This window comes from Natrix helvetica (assembly GCF_964273705.1).
Source record: "Natrix helvetica genome assembly, chromosome: 2".
Classification (NCBI taxonomy): Eukaryota; Metazoa; Chordata; class Lepidosauria; order Squamata; family Natricidae; genus Natrix; species Natrix helvetica.
Window position 1 is genome coordinate 290,635,390 of NC_138552.1, and position 21,788 is coordinate 290,657,177.

Consider the following 21,788-nt stretch of genomic DNA (forward strand, 5'->3'; position numbering starts at 1 on the left):
CACACCCATGCTAAGTAAAAGCACTCGAGGTTTGATTGCGGGTGTGTGAATTTGCACGGATTCTTTCCCACAGGCCCACAACAAAAGAAAAGAAAAAAGTAAGCAGGCACCTGAAATTTCAGTACAGATCAATGCAGGCAGTTCTTTCTCTTACGACCACAACTGAGTCCAACATTTCTGTTGTTAAGCAAGACACTGATTAAGGGAGATTTGCCCCCTTTTTACGACTTTTCTTGCCACGGTTATTAAGTGAATCACTGCAGTTGATAAGTTAGTAACCAGGTTAAAAGATAAAGGTTCCCCTCGCATATATGTGCCAGTCGTTCCCGACTCTAGGGGGCGGTGCTCATCTCCATTTCAAAGCTGAAGAGCCAGCGCTGTCCGAAGACGTCTCCGTTGTCAAGTGGCTGGCATGATTCAACACCGAAGGCACACGGAACTCTGTTGCCTTCCCACCAAAGGTGGCTCCTATTTTTCTACTTGCATTTTTACGTGCTTTCGAACTGCTAGGTTGGCAGAAGCTGGGACAAGTAACGGGAGCTCACTCTGTTATGCGGCACTAGGGATTCGAACTGCCGAACTGCCGACCTTTCTGATCGACAAGCTCAGCGTCTTAGCCGCTGAGCCACCCTAGTAACCAGGTTAAGCGAATCCAACTTCCCCACTGACTTTGCTTATCAGAAGGTCTCAAAAGGTGATCCACTTGAGACAAAGCAAAGGTCATAAGTATGAAGCAGTTGCCAAGCATCTGAATTTTGATCACGCCACCCTGGGGATGCTGTAAAGGTGGTAACTATGAAAAAGCGGTCTTAAGACACTTTTTTCAGTGCCATTGTCACTAAATGGACTGTTATAAGTCAAGGACTACCTGTACATTATTGTCCATGGGGTTTTCAATTCAGGAACGGAGGCCTTTGAACTCTGGTGCTGGAGAAGACGCCTGCGAGTCCCTTGGACTGCAAAGCCATCCAACCGGTCAGTCCTAGAGGAGATCCACCCTGACTGCTCTTTAGAAGGCCGGATCCTGAAGGGGAAACTCAAAGACTTTGGCCACCTAATGAGAAGGAAGAAGGACTCCCTGGAGAAGAACCTCATGCTGGGAAAGATGGAGAGCAAAAGAAGAAGGAGGGGACGGCAGAGGAGGAGGTGGCTGGATGGAGTCACCGAAGCAGCAGGCGTGAGCTTAAATGGACTCCAGAGGATGGTAGAGGACAGGAAGGCCTGGAGGAATGTTGTCCATGGGGTCGCGATGGGTCGGACACAACTTCGCAACTAACAACGACACCTGTTCATTCATCCCTGGAAGATTTTATGGGGATAACAGCACTGATTTCAGAACGATTTAACTAATCCGAACCCCAAGGTGTCCACCATCAGTCTAGCCCAGTGTTTCTCAAACTTGGCGACTTTAAGTCCTGTGGACTTCAACTCCCAGAATTCCCCAGCCAGCTATGCTGGCTGGGGGATTCTGGGAGTTGAAGTCCACAGGACTTAAAGTCGCCAAGTTTGAGAAACACTGGTCTAGCCGAATTGAAAAGCAAACTAATTCACAATGTTGGGGGGGGGGGGGGGTGTCAATTGTGTTGCATCTCAATCCGGCCGCTCAGAACTAGAGATTAGGGAAAGACAGAGGTGCCTGCATTGTGTCAATGTTTTCTCACGCGTGTATGATTCTCTCTGAATCATAGTCGCAACCGAAATACAATTTTTTTAAAAAAAACAACATTTGGCAGTTAAAAACACACGGGAGCTGGACGCCGTGGTGCTGCTGTTAAAACACAACAAAACTGGGGATTTTCCAAGGAACAACATACACAACCAAGCCTATTAACGATGCTTCATATACAACAGCCTGTTGCTTGGAGGGGTCCTTGGTGCTCTCTGAGCTTGGCTGTTTCCTAGCAGACGTTTCATGACCACACTAGGTAACATCATCAGTGCTATTCAATGATGACCAATTGATTAGCACTGATGATGTTATCCAGCTGAAATGTCTGCAAGGAAACAGCCAAGCTCAGAGAGCACCAAGGACCCCATAATCCTTCCTGCTCCTTCTCCTCCTCCTCCTCCTGTCTGCAGTCTCAACTCCATTCTAGCCCTGATGATGTTACCTAGTTGGGTCATCTAACGTCTGCAAGAAAACAACCAAGCTCAGAAACCCCTCATGTCAACCCTGAGCTACAAATATTCTCCTGTAGCAGGCTAAGCTTTCTTAGTGTTCAGTTTGAACTTAATATATTGCCTAAACCCATCTTATAGGTCAGTGATGGCGAACCTGTTTTGGCTCGCGTGCCACAAGTGGGGGGAGCGCAGGGGGGTTGAGTGCGGGCGTGCCGCACCCATAAGGCAACGCGCGACCCCCCCCAGTGTGCATGAGCGCACAACGCGCAACCCCCCCCCATTTTTACATGCTTTTTTCGCCCTCCCCAGGCTCCAGGGGCTTTATAGGAGCCTGGGGAGGGCGAAAAGAGCCTCCCCCGACTCCCCGGAGGCCCTCCGGAGGCTTCAGGGACCGTCCAGAGGCTTCCCTGAAGCCTTCGGAATGCTTAAAACCACCCTCCGAGCAAACCGGAAGTGACTTCCGGGTTGCTCGGAGGGTGGTTTTAAGTGTTCCGAAGGCTTCAGGGACGGTCCCTGAAGCCTCCGGGGGGGGCGGGAGGCTCTTTTCGCCCTCCCCAGGCTCCTATAAAGCCTCTGGAGCCTGGGGAAGGCGAAAAATAGCTTTTAAAAAGGTGAACTCAGCTGGCCAGTGTGCGCATGCGCGCTGGCCAGCTGACAGGGCAGCGCCTTGCGTGCCCTGACAAATGGCTCCGGTTGCCACTTGTGGCACGCGTGCCATAGGTTCGCCATCACTGTTATAGGTTGAGGCAGCGTACCCACTCAGAAAGTCAACAAAATTCAGTTACTAAAATATATCACTGCCCCCACCCATCCATTAGACACATATAAGCGGCGACATCTTTGTGAGGGGAAGGGGACCTAAATTTTAAGCCGGCCTTAAATCTCAACATAATTTATTCATAACAAAGATCTTATCTCTGGGCTTTACTTCAAAGAATAAAAAACCAAAAACTTAAATCACCATTCATGGCGTTCAAAATAACCCCGGTATCTTCTTTACACACTCACAGATTACAATTCTCTTTACCAGAGTCATCCAGTTTTAAGCTCACTCCAATTTTCCCTTTTTCCATTTCTACTTCTCCGAAAGAAATAAATGTATCTCACCATATATGCAGCACATGCAATAATGCAGCCTTGCCCCCCCCAAAAAAATTAGTCCAGTAACATCTTTTTAAGCAGAATAATAGAGGGACCTTGGAGGTCTTCTAGTCCAACCCCCTTCTCAGGCTGGAAACCCTATACCACTTCAGACAAACAGTTGTCCAATCTCTTCTTAAAAACTTCCAGTGTTGTAGCATCTACAACTTTTAGAGGCAAGTAGTTCCACGGATTTAATTGTTCCGTCAGGAAATTTCTCCTTAGTTCTAGCTTGCTTCTTTACTTGATTAACAGAATTCAAAGGGACCTTGGAGATCTTCTAGTCCAACCCCCTGCTCAGGCAATCCTCTACCACTTCAGAAAAATGGTTGTCCAATCTCTTCTTAAAAACTTCCAGTGCTGGGGCATTCACAACTTCTGGAGGCAAATCATTCCACTGATTTAATTGTTGCGTCAGGAAATTTCTCCTTAGTTCTAGCTTCTCTTTGAAATGCAACGTAGAACTTACTATTTCTCAAAGTGCTGTGACCTTCCTCATTTATCAGCCGGAAGACTCAAATCCAGGAAATCCCCACAGGCATTTACACAACATCTGACCAACAACTTATAAATCGGTTCCCAAGGGACAGTCAAACGGGTCACTAAAATGTCCAGCTATAGCAGAGATCTTCAAACTTGGCAACGTTAAGACTTGTGCACTTCAACTCCCAGAATAAAGTTGCCAAGTTTGGGGACCCCTGAGTTATAGGAACATATAAATGATTTCATACAAACGTGCCAGGCCTTGAACTACCACACAAGAGCACCACACATAGTATCTGCCGAGACATTCTGTATAAATGGGGCATAGTATCCTACCCTAGGTATGATTGTGGGATCCGACGTCAAACTGTAGATCACATCATGACTGGTTGTAAGCTGAGAGCATATACCGGTCCAATATCTGTTTTTTTTTTTTTTAATGTTGGGCTTCAATAGTTAGTTAGATGGCCTAGACTAGAGGTGTCAAACTCAAGGCCCGGGGACCAGATCCAGCCCCTGGGGTACTTAGATCTGACCAGTGGTGAAATTCAAAATTTTATACTACCAGTTTTGTGGGCGTGGCTTGGTGGGCGTGGCAGGGGAAGGATGCTGCAAAATCTCCATTCCCTCCACACTCCAGGGAAAGGATACTGCAAAATCTCCATTCCCTCCACACTCCAGGGGAAGGATACTGCAAAATCTCCATTCCCACCCCACTCCAGGGAAGGATACTGCAAAATCCCCATTCCCTCCCCACTCCAGTGGAAGGATACTGTAAAATCTCCATTCTCTCCACACTCCAGGGGAAGGATACTGCAAAATCTCCATTCCCTCCGCATTCCAGGGGAAGGATACTGCAAAATCTCCATTCCCTCCCCACTCCAGGGAAGGATACTGCAAAATCCCCATTCCACCCCACTCCAGGGAAGGATACTGCAAAATCTCCATTCTCTCCACACTCCAGGGGAAGGATACTGCAAAATCTCCATTCCCTCCGCATTCCAGGGGAAGGATACTGCAAAATCTCCATTCCCTCCCCTCTCCAGGGGAAGGATACTGCAAAATCTCCATTCCCACCTCACTCCAGGGGAAGGATATTGCAAAATCTCCATTCCCACCCCACTCCAGGGGAAGGATACTGCAAAATCTCCATTCCCACCCCACTCCAGGGGAAGGATACTGCAGAATCTCCATTCCCACCCCACTCCAGAGGATGGATACTGCAAAATCTCCGTTCCCTCCCCACTCGAGGGGGAAGGATACTGCAAAATCTCAATTCCCTCCACACTTCAGGGAAAGGATACTGCAAAATCTCCATTCCCTCCCCACTCCAGGGGAAGGATACTGCAAAATCTCCATTCCCTCCCCACTCCAGAGGAAGGATACTGCAAAATCTCCATTCCCACCCCACTCTGGGGCCAGTCAGAGGTGGTATTTGCCGGTTCTCCAAACTACTCAAAATTTCACCTACCCATTCTCCAGAACCTGTGAAAACCTGCTGGATTTCACGCCTGGATGTGGCCCACAGGGCCACTCTGGAAACAGCGAAGGATTAGCCCGCAGCGCCTCTGCCAGCAAAAAGGGAGCTCCGTTTTCACTAAGAAAGGGTTGCAGAAGGCCATCACAGCCAAAAACGGAGCTCGTGTGGGCTGCAAGTGGCCCTTCTGAGCTCCATTTTTGCTGGCAGAGGGTTGCAGGAGGCCATCGCAACTGAAAACGGGAGCTTGGGAGCCCGTTTTCACTGCCTTGGCCTTACGCCACCGCAGATGCCCCCCCGATACTAGGGATCCGAACCGCTATACCGCCGACCTTTCTGATCGACAAGCTCAGTGTCACAGCCACTGAGCCATCACGTCCCTCTTGTATTATATGCCATACGCTAAATAAAGAAGTATTCCAAGATATAAGCTTTCGCGAGCTGCCGCTCAACTGTGTAGCCGACAAAGCAAGATGCAGCGCACGAAAGCTTAATTTATTACTATTGATGTAGCCCTTTACTCACCATCGAGTAAATATGCCTTTGAATCTAATGGGTCAGCCAGGACAGATACTACCACACTCCTGCTGAATCTTTGCTAGCATAGTCCTGAAATGCATATTCACAACCATACCCGCAAATCCTTACCTACAACTCAGGGCCTACCACATATTTTATGATGCACGTGCAAATATTTTGGGCACCTAGAGGTATATATGAGGAGAGCCAGTCTGGTCTAGTGGTTAAGGCAACCGGGCGAAAAACTGGAAAGCTGAGTTCTAGTCCTGCCTGAGGCATAAAACCAGCTAGTTTACCTTGGGCCAGTCACTCTCGGTTGTAGGAAGGCGACCGTGGCAAGCCACAGTTGAGAAACCCTGCCAAGAAAACTGCACGGACTTGCCCAGGCAATCGCCAGGAGACAACACAGATCCGAAGACACCAAAAGACAACCGCACCATATAACACGCAAGGAAGTCCTCGTCTTATAACAATTCGTTTAGTGATTGTTCAAAGTTACAGCGGCACCGGGGAGGGGGGGGCGGAGGATAGACTTATGAACATTCTCATGGAGTTTTCATGGCAAAGATACCGGTGTGGGTTGTAGAGGTGGATTTCTGCTGGTTCGGCCTGGATCGGGCGAACCGGTAGTGGCGGTGGCGGTAGGCCCCACCCACCCACCCGGATGCTTCTGCGCATGTGCAGAAGCGTTGCGCGAGAGCGCACAAGCGAACTGATAGTAAAAAAAAATGGAAACCCAACACTGATGGATCCCGTTTTGTCACGTTTTGAGATGAAACTCACATACTTTGGCCACCTAATGAGAAGGAAGGACTCCCTGGAGAAGAGCCTCATGCTGGGAACGATGAAGGGCAAAAGAAGAAGAAGGGGACGGCAGAGAATGAGGTGGCTGCATGGAGTCACCGAAGCAGAAGGAGTGAGCTTAAATGGACTCCAGAGGATGGTAGAGGACAGGAAGGCTGGAGGAACGTGGTCCATGGGGCCGCGATGGTCGCATGTCCTGGGGTTTTTAATGACATTCTGACCAGCACACACCCACACACTACTGACACATATGTAGTTAAGTAACAAAGTGCATATAGTTAAAGGTGTGGTTTTCCCAGTTGCAATGGATGGCTGTGAAGGTTGGATCATAAGAAAGGCTGAGGGCCAAAGAATGGAGGCCTTTGAACTCTGGTGCTGGAGAAGACTCTTGCAAGTCCCTTGGACTGCAAGGTGATCCAACCGGTCAGTCCTAGAGGAGATCCACCCTGACTGCTCTTTAGAAGGCCAGATCCTGAAGGTGAAACTCAAATACTTTGGCCACCTAATGAGAAGGAAGGACTCACTGGAGAAGAGCCTCATGCTGGGAAAGATGGAGGGCAAAAGAAGAAGGGGACGGCAGAGAAGGAGGTGGCTGCATGGAGTCACTGAAGCAGTCGGCGTGAGCTTAAATGGACTCCAGAAGATGGTAGAGGACAGGAAGGCCTGGAGGAACATGGTCCATTGTCCAAGGTTGCGATGGGTCGGACACGACTTCGCAACTAACTACAACAATGAACATTTTATGAACACTTATGATCGTTTCAGCATCCCTATGGCCATGTGATTTACAGGCAGATGTTGGACAACTGGTTCCTATTTATGGCATGTCCAACAATCATGTGATCTTCTCTTGAGATCGTCCGGCAAGCAAAGTCAATGGGGAAGCCAGATTGACTTAACAACCGGGTTGCTAACTGAACAACAGCAATGATTCACTTAACAAATGTGGCAAGAAAAGCCACAAAACGTAACACATTTTCTCACTTAACAACAGAAATGTTGGGCTCAATTGTGGCCGTAAGTCGAGGACTACCTGTACCACAGATTTGTGCCAGGGTTGAGTTTACCTTATTCAAGATCACACGTCGGTTGAGTTCACACAACAGGCTAAGCCGAAACAACTTCACACCACAACCCCAAATTTTACTGTTTACAACATAGAACACAGAATCATAGGGCTGGAAGACACATCGGAGGTCTTCTAGTCCAGCCCCTTTCTCAAAGCAGGAGACTTTTATACCATCCTTGGTCAAAGGGTGGTCCAGTCTATTTTTGAAACCTTCCGGTGATGGGCCACCCGCAACTCTTTAGCGCAGAGATCTCCAATCTTGGCAACTTTAAGCCTGGAGGACTTCAACTCCCAGAATTCCCCAGCCAGTTGGCTGGGGAATTCTGGGAGTTGAAGTCCTCCAGGCGTAAAGTTGGAGACCCCTGCTTTAGCATGCCTGCCAACTAATTGCAAACGAGGCGACGGAGAGGAAGGTCACTTTTTCTAGCAAAACAATAACGTTTGCTGTGCAGAGATACAAGTAGGACACCAAATAAAGACACCAAACTCCACGCTACCGAACTAAAGATTCTCTGAAATTACAGCAAGACCCAGAAAGCCAAACCTGATAACAGCTTGAAAAATCACCTATGAGAAAACATGTTCTGTCTTCTAGAACTAAGCAACCTGGAATTGCACGCAGATCAACTTGCATTTTAGCAAACCGAAATCAAGGGCTCTGTCTGCCAGCAATCGTGTTTTAAGCTTACCCTGTACACCTACACACTACCCACTCATCCAATACGTTGAAGGGGGCAACAAAACCAACAACAGCTTGTTTCAATTTAAAGGAAAAAGTCCTGGCGTGCATAAGCGCACCAGGGTGCCTAACGTGCCCTGTCCTACTTGTCCCCATTCCTTGTCCCCATTTCCTGTGTCCTTATTCATGTTTATTCTTATTCCTGTTATCTTGTACGGGAGCGACAAACTAAATAAATAAAATAAAACAAATTAGCAGCCTGTTACCTGTCTCCTTTTGATTTCCTTTGCATGTTTTGCACACACACCCCTTTGGCATTCCAGATTTTGCAAGGGGGAATTTTCCCAGGGAATCCTCAAATAATGGGGGGAAAGGGGGTGGAAGTTGCTTTTTTAGAGGGAAATTGCTTTGGGCAATTGCAGATTTTGCTAGGGGGAATTTTCCCAGGGAACCCTCAAATAATGGGGAGGAAAGAGAGGGAAATGGCTCTTTTAGGGGGAAATTGCTTTTGGCATTGCAGATTTTGCACGGGGGTGGTGGTGGTGGTTTCCCAGGGAATCCTCAAATAATGGGGGGGAAAGGGGGAAATTGCTTTTTTAATGGGAAAATTGGTTTCCACTTCACCTCCTTCTTCAGGGAGGTGGGGATATTCTTTATGCATTTGGAAAGGAAGCAGGTTAGGACCAGGAATTTCCCTCCCCCTCCCCAGGATATAAATACATGGAATAAAAATAAATTAATTAAGGCAATGAGTAGGTCAAAGGATAACCTTCGCCCTTGCTCCTCTTCCCCCCCCCCCCCACTTACTGCTCCGACAGGCTCCACCTCTATTTAAATTTACCTTCCTTTTCCCCCCAGCCCGGCTCTCCTATTGGCTGAAGCGACCGAAGCTGCAGGAGGGGAAACTGCCACACCTCGAAGCGCCGAAACGGGCGATTTTTTGTGTGTTTTGGCCTCTCTCTCTTCCCATCCCCCTCCCTCCCCTTTTCAGGAGGGCAGCATGGAGCCTCCTCGTCCGGCTTTGGCTCCGCCCCTCCTGCCCCCCCCCTCTCGCGAGAGACGGAGAAGGCAGACCTCCCGCCTTCCCCCACCCACCGCCCCGACCAACCGCTTGCCGGGCTCCGCCTCCCGGCCTCCCAAACCCGGGCCTCTTTCAATCCCCACCCCCCCGGACGACTAACTGCTCTTTCAGGGCGTGTCTCGGCTCAAGCTGTCACCTTTGCCACAAGCTCCGCCCCTTCTTTTTTTATGTAAATGACCCTTGCGTGGCCCGCCCCTTCCTCGGCCTTCCCCTTCGCCTTTTCCGCCGCGGGGCTCAAATCGAAGAAAGGAGGGTGGGAGGAGCGTTTCCTTTATATAGGTAAGGCCGGAAAGAGGCTCCGGCTTGCGGCCTTCTGCGCATGCGCGAGAAAGAACGCCGACGTGAACTCCCAAGCCCATTCCCCGCCTCTTTCTTTCTTTCTTGGAAACTTGTCACAAATAGGCCCTGCCGCCGGCGCGGCGAATGGGACGCTGAGGTTTTGCGCATGCTCAGTAAGCCGTTCCCTCCGCCTCGAGAAATAGTTCGAGCGGGAAAAGGTGGAGATGACGCGGCGTCGGTCTCGCGCTTTCCCTGAGGGGAGAGTGAGTTCGTGTAGATCCGAAACGGGCTGGCTTCGCACTATCTAACAAAATGAAATTCAATGGTGAAAAGAGTAAGGTTCTACATTTAGGCAAGAAAAACGAAATGCACAGGTACAGTATAGGTGGTACCTTCCTCAATAGTAGTAACTGTGAAAGGGATCTTGGAGTCCTAGTGGACAACCATTTAAATAGGAGGCAGCCGTGTGCAGCAGCTGCCAAAAAAGCCAACACAGTTCTAGGCTGCATCAACAGAGGGATAGAATCAAGATCACGTGAAGTGTTAATACCACTTTATAATGCCTTGGTAAGGCCACACTTGGAATACGGCATTCAGTTCTGGTCACCACAATGTAAAAAAGATGTGGAGACTCTAGAAAGAGTGCAGAGAAGAGCAACAAAGATGATTAGGGGACTGGAGACTAAAACATATGAAGAACGGTTGCAGGAACTGGGTATGTCTAGTTTAATAGAAAGAAGGACTAGGGGAGACATGATAGCAGTCTTCCAATATCTCAGGGGTTGCCACAAAGAAGAGGGAGTCAAACTATTCTCCAAGACACCTGAGGGTACAAGAAGCAATGGGTGGAAACTAATCAAGGAGAGAAGCAACTTAGAACTAAGGAATTTCCTGACAGTTAGAACAATTAATCAGTGGAACAACTTGCCTCCAGAAGTTGTGAATGTTCTAACACTGGAAGTCTTCAAGAAGATGTTGGATAGCCATTTGTCTGAAACGGTATAGGGTTTCCTGCCTAGGCAGGGAGTTGGACTAGAAGACCTCCAAGGTCCCTTCCAACTCTGCTATTGTATTAATAGGAGCTGGTACTTAACACTTTGTTGGCCTCTTAAACCGTTTTGGTCTCTTATACAAAAAAACTATGAGGCAACCTTGCCCTCCGAAATATACAGGTAATCCTCGACTTAGAAAAGAATAAGAATAGAATAGGATTAGAATAGAATAGTTCGAAGGGACCTTGGAGGGCTTCTAGTCCAACCCCCTGCTTAGGCAGGAAACCTACACCACTTCAGACAAATGGTTGTCCAACATCTTAAAAACTTACCACCACAATTGAGCCCGAAATTTCTATTGCTAAGGAAAATATTTGTTAAGTGAACTTTGCCCCATGTTATGACCTTTCTTACCACAGTTAAATGAATCACTGTGGTTATTAAGTTAGTAAAATGGTTACATGAATCTGGCTTCCCCATTGACTTTACTTGTACAAAAATGTGATCACGTGATGCCAGGACACTGCAACAGTCATAAATGAGTCCGGGAATGCTGCAACTGTTGTAAGTGTGAAAAATGGTCTGTCACTTTTCAGTGCTGTTGTAATTTTGAATCATCCATCTATCTATCTATAACCGACTGGGGGTAAGACACCCCTAAGATCTCTCGGGGTGTGTGTGTTCTGTTAAAGATACAGCCTGTTGTGCCTTAAAATGGCTTCTACTGTACAGTGCAGTGGAGTTGCCATGGTAATGGTTTTACAGTACTCCACAAGGGGGCTCCCTCTGGTAAGGGGGAAAATCCAACATTAGAAATTACGTTTGGTCCAGATATTTTCCCCCTATAAATAAATACCCAGGCAACATTGGGTTCTCAGCTATTAGTCACTAAATGAACTGTTGGAAGTCGAGGGCTACTTGTACCTTAACAATATTTGAAAGAAGATATAATGTATATCCATATTTTAAAGGCTTAACGTATGTTCTTCCCAAAACACATCAATTTTTAAAACAAGGTATAATATACCTTGTTCTTTCCCCTATAGTTTAGATATGTATACCTACTTTCCTCCCAAATTTTCCTTACTATTTAAGAGGTAGGTGTACCTGCTTTCCAGTATATTTTATCAATGTTTAAAAAGTATAATGTATGCCTGCTTTCCCCCCAAAAGTATGCCTTATCAATGTTTAAACAGAGGGATAATATACAACTTGCTTTCCCCCCCCCCCCCAAATATATCTTATATTTTAAAGGAGGTGCAACGTATACCTGCTTTGCCCTCAAAATACATCTTATCAATATTTAAAAGCTTGGAGATGGACAATGCCAAATTTGGGATCTTTTCTTGCAACCTGGACTTTGAAATGCACAGCAATAGAGCAGAAAAATATCTATTCCATACAGGTGTCCAGCACAAGATAAACCTGAATGTGAAATCAAAGATGAAACGCTTCTACAATTCAAGCTCATACTATCAGTGAATTGGGTACCAGCACTCAGGTAAAACTGAAGAGAGTAATCATTTGTGTCCATTTGGAAAGAAAGGTGATCTAATGGTCTCCATCCATGGTTATAGGTAATTTTCAAGACCATAATTCAGCCCAAAATTTCTGTTGTTAAGAAAGAGGGTTAGGTGAGTTTTGCTTCCTTTTTTTTCTTGCCACAGTTGTTAAGTTAATCACTACAGTTGTTAAGTTAGTAGTACAGTTTGTTAAGTGAATCTGGCTTCCACATTGACTGCTTGTCAGAAGGTTACAAAAAGTGATTACATGACCCAGGGGTACTGCAACTTGTCATGAGTCAGTTGCCAAGTGTCTGAATTTTGATCACATGACCATGAGGATACTACAACAGTCCTTAAGTATGAACAAAGGTAGAAGCCATTTCTTTTAGTGGCTTGATAATTTTGAATGGTTACTAAACAAACAGTTGTAAGTCGAGGGCTACCTGTTTAATATTGTTGCATTCATAATATGGATCAATCTGGCATTAAGCAACTTCAGGGCTGAAGTTCTGCTAACAAAGCTTGGCTTGAACCTGGACTGCTAGTTAGTATTTAGCTTCTAGCCTGCCCAGTATCTTGCTATTTCATTTATCACTCCAGAGGCTGTGACAACTACCTCGCTAGGCTCCTTCATCTAGCATTTTAGCATTACAAATAAATTAGAAGTGGCATATAACAATGTAAAGCAGGGTTGTAAAACTCGATTTCATTGAGGGCTGCATCACGGTTGTTTGGCTTCAGGGGCAGGGATAGGCATAGCCAGATAGATATCACTTGTATCAGGGACACCTGTGGTGGCCTGAGTGCTCTGCCAGCGAACACGGAGCTCCATTTTCGCTGGTAGAGGGTTGCAGGAAGCCGTTGCAGATGAAAATGAGGCCTGGGAGGGCCAGTCATGGCCCTCCCAAGCTTAGCTTTTTCTGGCGGAGGCACCGTGCAGGATGGCCTCACGGGCCAAATCTAAGCATCCCACAGGCCTTGAGTTTGACACCTCTGATGTAAAGCATAATTTTATTTAGAAAATAAATAAAAAAGAAAAGCTCAAAATTATTTGAAAATTATTTCATCTGTCTCACAAGTATTGGTATTTGTGGGAGCGATGGGGAGAATTGCAAACAATGGTGAAAGCAGTTGCCAGTTCCTTTGTATGTACATTGTAACATTGCATACATGTATAAAAGGGACTGATCATATGGAGTGACCTGGTTCTTCATGTCCCTTTCTTTCTAGTGACAATTAGATACCATGAATTGTTGTAAGTTGATAATTACCTGTATAGTCCACATTTTCTCATTGTGATTGGCAAGTTTCAGATACATAAATACTGGTGCTTTTAAATAAATTGTGTCTCAGAACAAATGCAACAAATGGCTTTATTGCATGGCTTTGAAAATGGCACATTATTGTATAATGACTTTAGTTGTGCATGGTTCCACTGCAAACAACCCATTGCTGAGATTGTGACCTCAGAAATGAGAACTTTATTTTCTACATTATTTGTCACGTTAGTTGATGTTTTTCTCCACAATCAGTAGTAAATTACAACTAAGCTAATGTAGGTAGCAGTTGATCCATTTCCAAAAACCTAAGTAAAATAGCTGTCTTTAATTTTTATACTTTGATTCACCTTCCATATTCTCAATTGAGGCTTCAAAACCAGCCTAAACATATGTCAGTTGGGCTGAGTAGAAACAGTAAAGCAGGTATAAGAAACCTTCAAACTAGTTTTGATTGCACCATTGAAATATATATTTTTTCTAAAATAAGAATCAAAGCAGGTGCCTTTGTCTTTATCAATTTTATCCTTTAACCTCCTATGAAAAAAATTGTCCCAACCCACTCCAGTGATAATAGTTTTTATATTTCATATTGTCATAAAAGCTTGTCACATTATTGACAAGAAGTCTTCTCTTGTTTAAAATAATTCAATTTCCCAAAAGTCAGAAATGGGGTATTAAATATCCCAGTTAAAAGCAATATACCATCTTATGCGTATATATCCCAAATCTAAGGAAAAACACCCAAGGCTTTATATTTCATAAAGGCATTGCAGCGTGTATCATTTTTATTGGCAATATTTTTGTGCCTTCAAGTCAATGTTCATGCCTGAGGTCTGCCTAGATAATGTATGTCCTGCAGTTTTGTAAATTACCACCATTTTAAAATTATATTTTTTGCTTGTAATATATACATAACTAAACAGTTTGTAAACATATACAAATGCACAATTAACATGGCAGAGAGTGTGCTGCTGTGCACTGTATCAACGTGCATATTTACAAGACCAGTTAAAACATTGGCTAGCAAAAAGTGCAGAAGCTGGTTTTTGTTCACAGCATTGATCATGCACATACTCTGAGATTCGGTTTTTTTGTGCCGAAATTCCAAATCAGATTTTTTCAATGGTGATGAGTGCAGAATGTTCCAACTACTAGGAATATCAGCCCCACCCACAACAAGCTTTGTGAATACGAGAATAAAATCAACCACTAAAAAAGAACTAAAGGCGATCAAGCAGCTAGCAACAATCCATATGCAAAAAGAAAGGTTTGCCAATCGTCGGGACACAGTGTCAATGTATATCTGAGCAAAGTAGAGACATGTAAAAAGGAGAAAACTGCCCAGTAAAAAGTAGCAGGTTATTTTAAGCCATCCTCTTGCTGTTGTTCTTTTTCCTAACAAATATAAACCTACTTGCACACTAGCCATGTAGATAGCAAGGTAACCGATGACAGAAAATATGCCCTCTCTGTTGGCATTTAGAAAACCAGTCCTTGAATCTTGCCCATTGCTTCCATGCAAAATAAACATCTTCAGAGGCGTAATCTCAAGAAAGCATTCATAAACCACAGCTAACACTATTGAGGCTATCCAGGCTTTGTGTATGGGGAATACACTCAGGAGGAGTGATGCACTCATTCGTATAGCAGCTAAAGTGAAGAAAAAGTTCCAGTGCACACCATATTCGGTGACATGCTCATAATAGTCAGCTGCTTTAACACTCATTAGTCGTCCAAAGCCAAGAAGAAGGAGGGGCCATACGGTCAACAACTGCCTTGTGAGATAAAAGAATTTGTGTTGCATTGTACCAGGTTTCAGCCGAACTTCTGGACAAACCACACCATTTCCAAAAACAAATATTCCAACTCCCAAATCCATCATTCCTGTCCCATAAGACTCCGTTTTGGCATACCTCCGGGGATATTGTGGGAAGTCTACAGCCAGGATACTAATGGATGTCCATACATTGATGAACACTCGAAGCGAGGTTATGGCGGGAATGTATTCTGGGTCCAAGTTGGTTCTCAGAAAATCATCTAAGATTTGCTTAAGAGACACTTGGGCATAATTTGTCCGCTTAGTATAAATGACAAAAATCAAGCCTGTGCAGAATGCCATAATGGAGAGGATCAAAAAAGGGAGTATGGAAGCTAAAATTGTACAGGAAAGTACTAGAGGGACAATTAAAACAGCGAAGTCTAGAAAAAAATTACCATACATTGAGCATAAAGGTCTTCTGTTGTGGAGAAAGTACAAAATTAGGAGCAGTCCTCTAGTGAGAACACATAATGGTGCAAGAGGTAAGCCAACAGAAATTTCAAGTACCGTCGTTCCATTTAGGTTACTTAGAAAGGCTTCTTTTACCAGCTGCTCTGACATTTTTCAGCCTCTGCGAAGTTACATGTAAAACAAAAATCAGAATGGCAAGAAAGTTAAAACAGGAATCAAAACCAAGCAACTAAGTTTACTTCGATAGATTCCCACCTTTCAGAGACTTCTTTCCAGTTTCTCAATGTACAATAGAGGATTTATTGGACAAAACAATGGACAGTACATTTGTTTTGGGTACAGTTGATGAAAAATATCAGTTAGCAATAATGTATTATCTCCCCAGCTAGTCCTAGTCATTAAGGGGCTCATCACACGACTGTCCCCGATTTTATTACTTTTTTTGCTCTGGTTAAGCAAGTGGTTAAGTAAAGTGAACTATGTGGTTGTGGTCATTAAACAAATCCATTGTCCGCAATGGGCATTTTTGCCAGAGAGACGTGTTTCCAGCCTGAAAGTTGTAAATTGCAGCCGGGTTGCTGCAAATGACCATAAATGCAATCATGCAGAGTGGCCATTTGAATCTCAAATCCGGGTTTGTAAGTACCTTTTGGGGAGGTTGTCATAAGTGAATGGCTGTGAGCCGACAATTATATGTAAAGCATGGCTTGTGCCCTTGTTTATTTTCAACTCAGAATCCCTTGACAAAAGGTGAATCCATACGCAGCTCTCTTGACCCATCCTCTCTTCGTTGAACCTTTTAGGGTAATTTCTCAATTAGTTCAACTGTATAATAATAATCCTTAGGTTGGCTTTCTCCACGTTAGCATATACCAGATACAGAGGAACAACTCAGGGAATCCCCAACAAGCAGTCATTCCCAGCATATCTGGAAGATCACAGCTTTGAGCAGGTACTGTAGAATTATAACCATTTGGCAAGAACTGAGGTAGGAAATAGCTTCTAGTGACATACCCAAGCCCATTTTCCCATCATATCCAGATCATCCTGTTTTAATCCACTAATGGCTTTTGACAACCCAAACTATGGACATTCAACTACAGTCATCATGCAGAATGTATCACTGCTTGTTGTCCCTGCTCCCTCCCTCTACTTTATGCAGACACCTATGCTGGGAATTAAAGTTGGATTTTGACATCCCAGCCATCTTATTTCAACATGTCCATAAATAAAAGGACACCATAACTTGAGGCATTTAGGAAATGAGAGGTCATTTCGCTACTACCTAGGTAGCCCACCACAGATATTATCATCCTCTCAGCTGACATCTATTGGATTGGAATGGCATGCAAGATTTTTGCACTGTGTAAGGCATTTCAAGCACTGAACCATCTTCAGCAGCTCATCAAACCTCAGATGTGACTAAATGCAACGTGAGTGTTTTTTTTCCTGGCAGTCCATTGACCCACTGATGAGTTACCTTCTAAAGTTGTCTCTAATAGCCTCCAGATCGGTGGGATTTCAATTCTCAGAATTCTTCAGCAGGGCCATTGTTTAAAAACATTTGAGAGTTAAAGTCCACACATTTTGAGAAGTCTGTCTAGGATGACCAAGGGAACAACACTCACTCATCCTCCTTTCTGCCCAGGATTGCTGAGCTGAAGGGTTTTCTCCAGCCCCATAAACAATTTTGGGAAGCAGATGAGAAATATGTGTACAAGAAGATATATTCTGATCAAATATATCATTGTGATCCAGAAATGACCACCATAATATACATAGAAAAACAATAGCCCTTCAGTTAATAAAGCTAACCCCTTTTTCCTTCTCATTTTCTATTCATCCCTTGGCGCATTTCAACTCATTACTTCTCCATATAACTACTGGAAGAGAAAATACTCTTATGAGAAAGGTAGAGCAGACATCTAACAAAGAAATAAAAAATAAGTACTTCTTTGCGTAAGCAGATAATTCAAGGAAGATTCATCACTGTTCTCAGCATGTTTTTTTCTGGCTAGCAGATTCCTTAGAAATTCCTCACTCTCCTGAAAAACAAAATAGTTCTTTTGAATCTACAAAATCTCTTTTGGGCTCATTACTAAATATGAAATTTGGAGTTTAGATTTTTCTCCCATAAAGGAGGAAGGGGCAGAGATGATTAGAATGTCAATGCACAGAATAATATTTATGCTATTTGTAAAACAATTGTGAACACATTTCTTTGAACTGCTGACAATAAAAATATTTTAAAACAGTAAAATCAAGCAAGCAATTAAGTATTCAATCAGACACCAGCAGTGCCCAATTAGGACAAGAATCATAGAAAATTTAAAATATTTAAAATTAATTATCCTTTTAATAGGAACAGGTAAAATCATTAAATTCAACATTCAATCCAAACCCCTTTGGAAGCTGCTCTCTAGGCAGCAAGTGAATCTGAATCTTGACCTTCTGAAACAATTAACAAATAAATACGGGCTTACAAATATCCCCAAACTTTGAATATTAATTCAGATAGGCTGGGAGACGGCAACAGGAAGAGAGAAAAGTTTAAAATCCAGTTGAATGTTATCCATTTCTTTGCATTTTTCAAATATTCACCCGGAAATGCTTTGAAAGAATAACCTACATGAGTCACCAGGGGAGACCAATTCCTTAAAAAATAATAAATAGGTCTTGAGTTGGTTAAATGAGAATATTTCCTCCACAGGATGACGCAGCTTAGAGAGAAGACTTGCCCTTTCAAAAGAATATTACATTTGAACGCCTGGGATACAATTTCTTCTTTTGCCTTCCGCTGCGGACTGTTTTAAACTTCCTGCTCCTGCGGCACCGTACACACAAAAAAAGGTAAAGAAGGGATCCGTTTCCTAGCGACATTTTCAGCAGCAAATATCCTCCTGAACTGTACTGCCTGATTCACCACGCTGAGCAATGAATGCTCGTTTTCTATTAAAAGTCTAGAAGATTAAAATGATACGCAAATTTATGTTCTGATGATACGTATATGATTTCCTTCGCGTCCATCTGAATCAGAGCCTTGCTGAATCTTAAAGTGAACTCAGCCACCGAAATGACAAGTTTATTCTCGGCTTGTTAAAACTTGGACCCAAACCTCTTTTTTTTTTTTTTGCACAGATATTTTTTTTAAAAAAAACCCAAGTAGGAAAAATGTCTTTCCACTGACATTTATAAAATTTCGAGCATGTCTCTTACTCCACACAGTTTGGGCTGATGGACCTACAGAAACCACGGGCTTTGATACTTATCCCAACCAGGGTAGCCGCCTCCCTCCTGCCCTTCCTTTAAAATTCTGAAGCAACCCAAAACTGGCAAATCCTGCGCTTGGCGTCTCCACCCGTTTAGAAGCGATGCCTCCAGATTACAGGCGGTTGAGTTGACATCTTCCCTTTACGTAAACTGAATCCCTTCAAGTAGAAAACTAGCCCTTTGGCGACCCTTTCAATCCAGCTGATTGATTGATTGATTTCGTGAAGCATGTATTAGACAACATACATATGTATATAAACATGATTTTGGATACATGAAATGGATAGGAATAAAAAGAAACAGGACAGGGACAGTAGGCACGCTGGTGCGCTTATACACGCCCCTTACAGACCTCTTAGGAATGGGGTGAGGTCGACAGTCTAAGGTTAAAGTTTTGCGGGTTTGGGGAAGAAACCACAGGTAGCAGGTAGAGCATTCCAGGCATTGACCACTCTGTTGCAGAAGTCGTATTTTCTGCAGACGAGTTTGGAGCGGTTTACCTTGAGTTTGTATCTATTGTGTGCTCTTGTGTTGTTGAAGTTGAAATAGCCATTGACAGGTAGGTACGTCCTTGAAATACCAAGAATTAGAGGCAAAAATCCGAGGAAACTAAGCAGTTGCGCCTTTCGCGAAGCCGCTGGGCGAAAAGCATTCGAGCACGTGATACCACTCCCGAGCAGCTCTTTTCACGGGCCACGTGTTGCATTTTCCCAGGGGTTGCTTGCGTCTTTCGGGGGAAGTTTAAACTTTGCCGAGTCCAGGACTTTCCCACTCCCGACTTCCCCGCAGAAAAGCGCGCATCGCTTGCAAAAGCCCTCCGCCACCGTTCTTCTCTAATCTCTACTTCCCGGGGGAGGGGGGGACGCACGGGGCTTTTGGGCTCTGCATCCCGCAGGCGGGACGCTCAATCCCGGGAGCCAAGCCTTTTGGTGATTCAAATTCAGCAGCCTCCGCCTCTTGCTCCTGCCCCGCCTTTGCCTGGACTGGGACCGGTAGGGAGCGACCTCAGCCTTCCTTCCCCGGTTGTTGTTAGAGGACATTTCCTTCGGCTTCCCCAGGACCACCACGAAACTCCGATTCTAGCTTTATCCGCTTTCCATATCTATCTATATGCGGCGGGTGAGTCCGATTGGGCAATACTTCACTCTGTTTTCTCTGACACCCCCCCCCCTCCTCCGCAATCTCCATAGCTAAACCAGAGCAACGATTAATTTCCGTCTGCCCCCTTAATATGCCCTCAAATCTTGAGAAATAAAAGGAGATGAGATAGAAGGGAGCAAAAGTTCGCCTGCGCATGTACGAAGTTCCTTCTTGCTTTCCAGGGCGAAGCTAAGCCGTGGGAGGGGAGAAATCTTGGCAGAAGCAGCGTTTTTGGGAAAAAGTTAGTTGCCAGATTGTGTAAGAGGAGAGACAGCTAAGAGGCCCGGCTTTCCTTTAAGTCCAACATTTGTAAAAAAAAAAAATGTAGCAAGTTATCCAATAGTAACAATAGATTATATTTTTTTTAAAAAAATAACAAGTAGGGCCCTTCAATAGAAAATGAATATAGGTCAGTATAATACATCAAAGTTGATCATAGCTTTCAAACGATACTGGCTTAATTGTACCTCATATGATACGCATAAAAACAATACAATTGTTTTTTAGTGTAGTGTGTTGGTGAGCCAACTTGTATATATGTTTCTACACAAACCTTTGCAGTCAAAGTAAAAGTGCTGGAATTTAAATACCAAATTTTAAATTCACTGATGTCCAAAATAAGCTCATTCATTCACAAAATAGTTCCAAGTGGATTGCCTGATAGGTCTTTTGATGAGTACAATGTCATAACTCAATAGAACTTTTTATACCCAAGGATAATCTATCTCCAGCATGTGAAAAACTGAAATATCCTGTTTGGTCAGCTGGTGGTAAATTTTTAAAGTTACAAAGCCAGAGGAAAGTGGGTTTTTTTTAAAAAAATGAAATGTTTATATGAAAAGCCCCATGGATTTCAATAGGACTTTTTTACTTAGGCAAAGGCACCTGGGGAATTTTTAAGGCTGTTTGAGAATGTTACCCATTTAAAAGTTTGGCATAACAGGTGAAATGTGAAATCTTGAAGAAACCTGGGTTCATGGCTACACATGGTGTATGAACCCAATTAAATATATTATATTTGATAAATCGTGACCATACACTCATATTTGCTATTTGGAATGTTCCCACTAAAAATCTGGGACAAGAATCTTCTAATCTCAATCAACTTGTGTTGCCAAGTCTGTGCTGAGCTGCTTTGCAATGGAAGCCCATCATTCAACTCAAATCCAGGCCTTGTCGCCATTTCTTTTGCAACGGTTGTGGCTTTCTCTACTAACCTTTTTATTTTTCTTTGATGAATATCCATGGGCAAATTTGGCCTAAGGCTAAGACTGATCTTTAAAATAATTATTACTGAGTTTTCATTTTTAATTGGACCTTGTGCTACAATGCTGTACTAGTCTAGTCTTCTGTGTCCATAAGCTTTTCAATAGATCCATCAAAGTGGAGGGTTTTTTTTTTCAGTCAAAGAGCTTCTATCCAGTGTTTATACTACAATTCCATTAAGTCTTATTCATGGGGGCTCCCAGAAATATTGTGTCCCCTAAATGAAGTTCTAATCTGAGGCAGGAAATAAGAGGGCAAGCACTAAGAATTAAAGATTTCTTCTGATTCAAAATCCTGAATTTTGAATGTGTGTTTTGTTTTAAACCAGTTTGGGTTGAGGAGAAGAAATCTTGTTTACACTCCTTTGTATTGGATTGTAGGTTATTTGAAGGACAGCTATAATTCACAAAAAGCCATAGTGTACAGCAATAGCTCTTCAATGTTAAGGCTAGA

The 21,788-nt window shown here is 43.9% G+C and overlaps 3 protein-coding genes across 12 annotated transcripts in view; 1 reads left to right on the forward strand and 2 right to left on the reverse strand.

Moving 5' to 3' along the window:
• GGNBP2 (gametogenetin binding protein 2) overlaps positions 1 to 9,528 on the reverse strand; it is a 77,005-nt gene extending 67,477 nt beyond the window's left edge. Inside the window, exon 1 of one of the 4 annotated variants that reach the window (XM_081945414.1) lies at positions 9,510 to 9,528. The gene's annotated coding sequence lies outside the window, so the exon portion shown is untranslated. The other 3 variants (XM_081945412.1, XM_081945413.1, XM_081945416.1) reach the window with 3 other exon arrangements.
• Positions 9,529 to 13,508: 3,980 nt separating this feature from the next.
• On the reverse strand, positions 13,509 to 19,475 carry PIGW (phosphatidylinositol glycan anchor biosynthesis class W). Of its 6 annotated transcripts, none has more exons than XM_081945455.1 (3): positions 19,430 to 19,475; positions 17,611 to 17,704; positions 13,509 to 15,819 (listed from the first exon to the last, which is right to left on the reverse strand). In XM_081945455.1, the coding sequence occupies exon 3, from the start codon at positions 15,807 to 15,809 to the stop codon at positions 14,298 to 14,300; it is 1,512 nt and encodes a 503-aa protein (XP_081801581.1). In that variant the 5' UTR covers positions 15,810 to 15,819; positions 17,611 to 17,704; positions 19,430 to 19,475; the 3' UTR covers positions 13,509 to 14,297. The 6 variants fall into 6 exon arrangements, with proteins under 6 accessions (XP_081801581.1, XP_081801582.1, XP_081801580.1 ...); XM_081945456.1 differs by lacking the exon at positions 19,430 to 19,475 and adding an exon at positions 19,075 to 19,095; XM_081945454.1 differs by lacking the exon at positions 19,430 to 19,475 and adding an exon at positions 18,417 to 18,736.
• Positions 19,342 to 21,788, forward strand: part of MYO19 (myosin XIX) — a 54,186-nt gene continuing 51,739 nt past the window's right edge. The window contains exon 1 of one of the 2 annotated variants that reach the window (XM_081945403.1): positions 19,342 to 19,488. Coding sequence is in view for 1 of the 2 variants with exons in the window: in XM_081945402.1 (XP_081801528.1) it covers positions 20,040 to 20,048 (9 nt within the window). In the remaining variant the exon portion in view is untranslated. Of the gene's footprint in view, positions 19,489 to 19,562; positions 20,049 to 21,788 lie in introns of those variants that run through there. The other variant, XM_081945402.1, reaches the window with a different exon arrangement.

Bases quoted from the DNA above. Each gene is read 5' to 3' on its own strand.
- PIGW (XM_081945455.1), bottom strand. From the start codon at position 15,809: ATGTCAGAGCAGCTGGTAAAAGAAGCCTTTCTAAGTAACCTAAATGGA.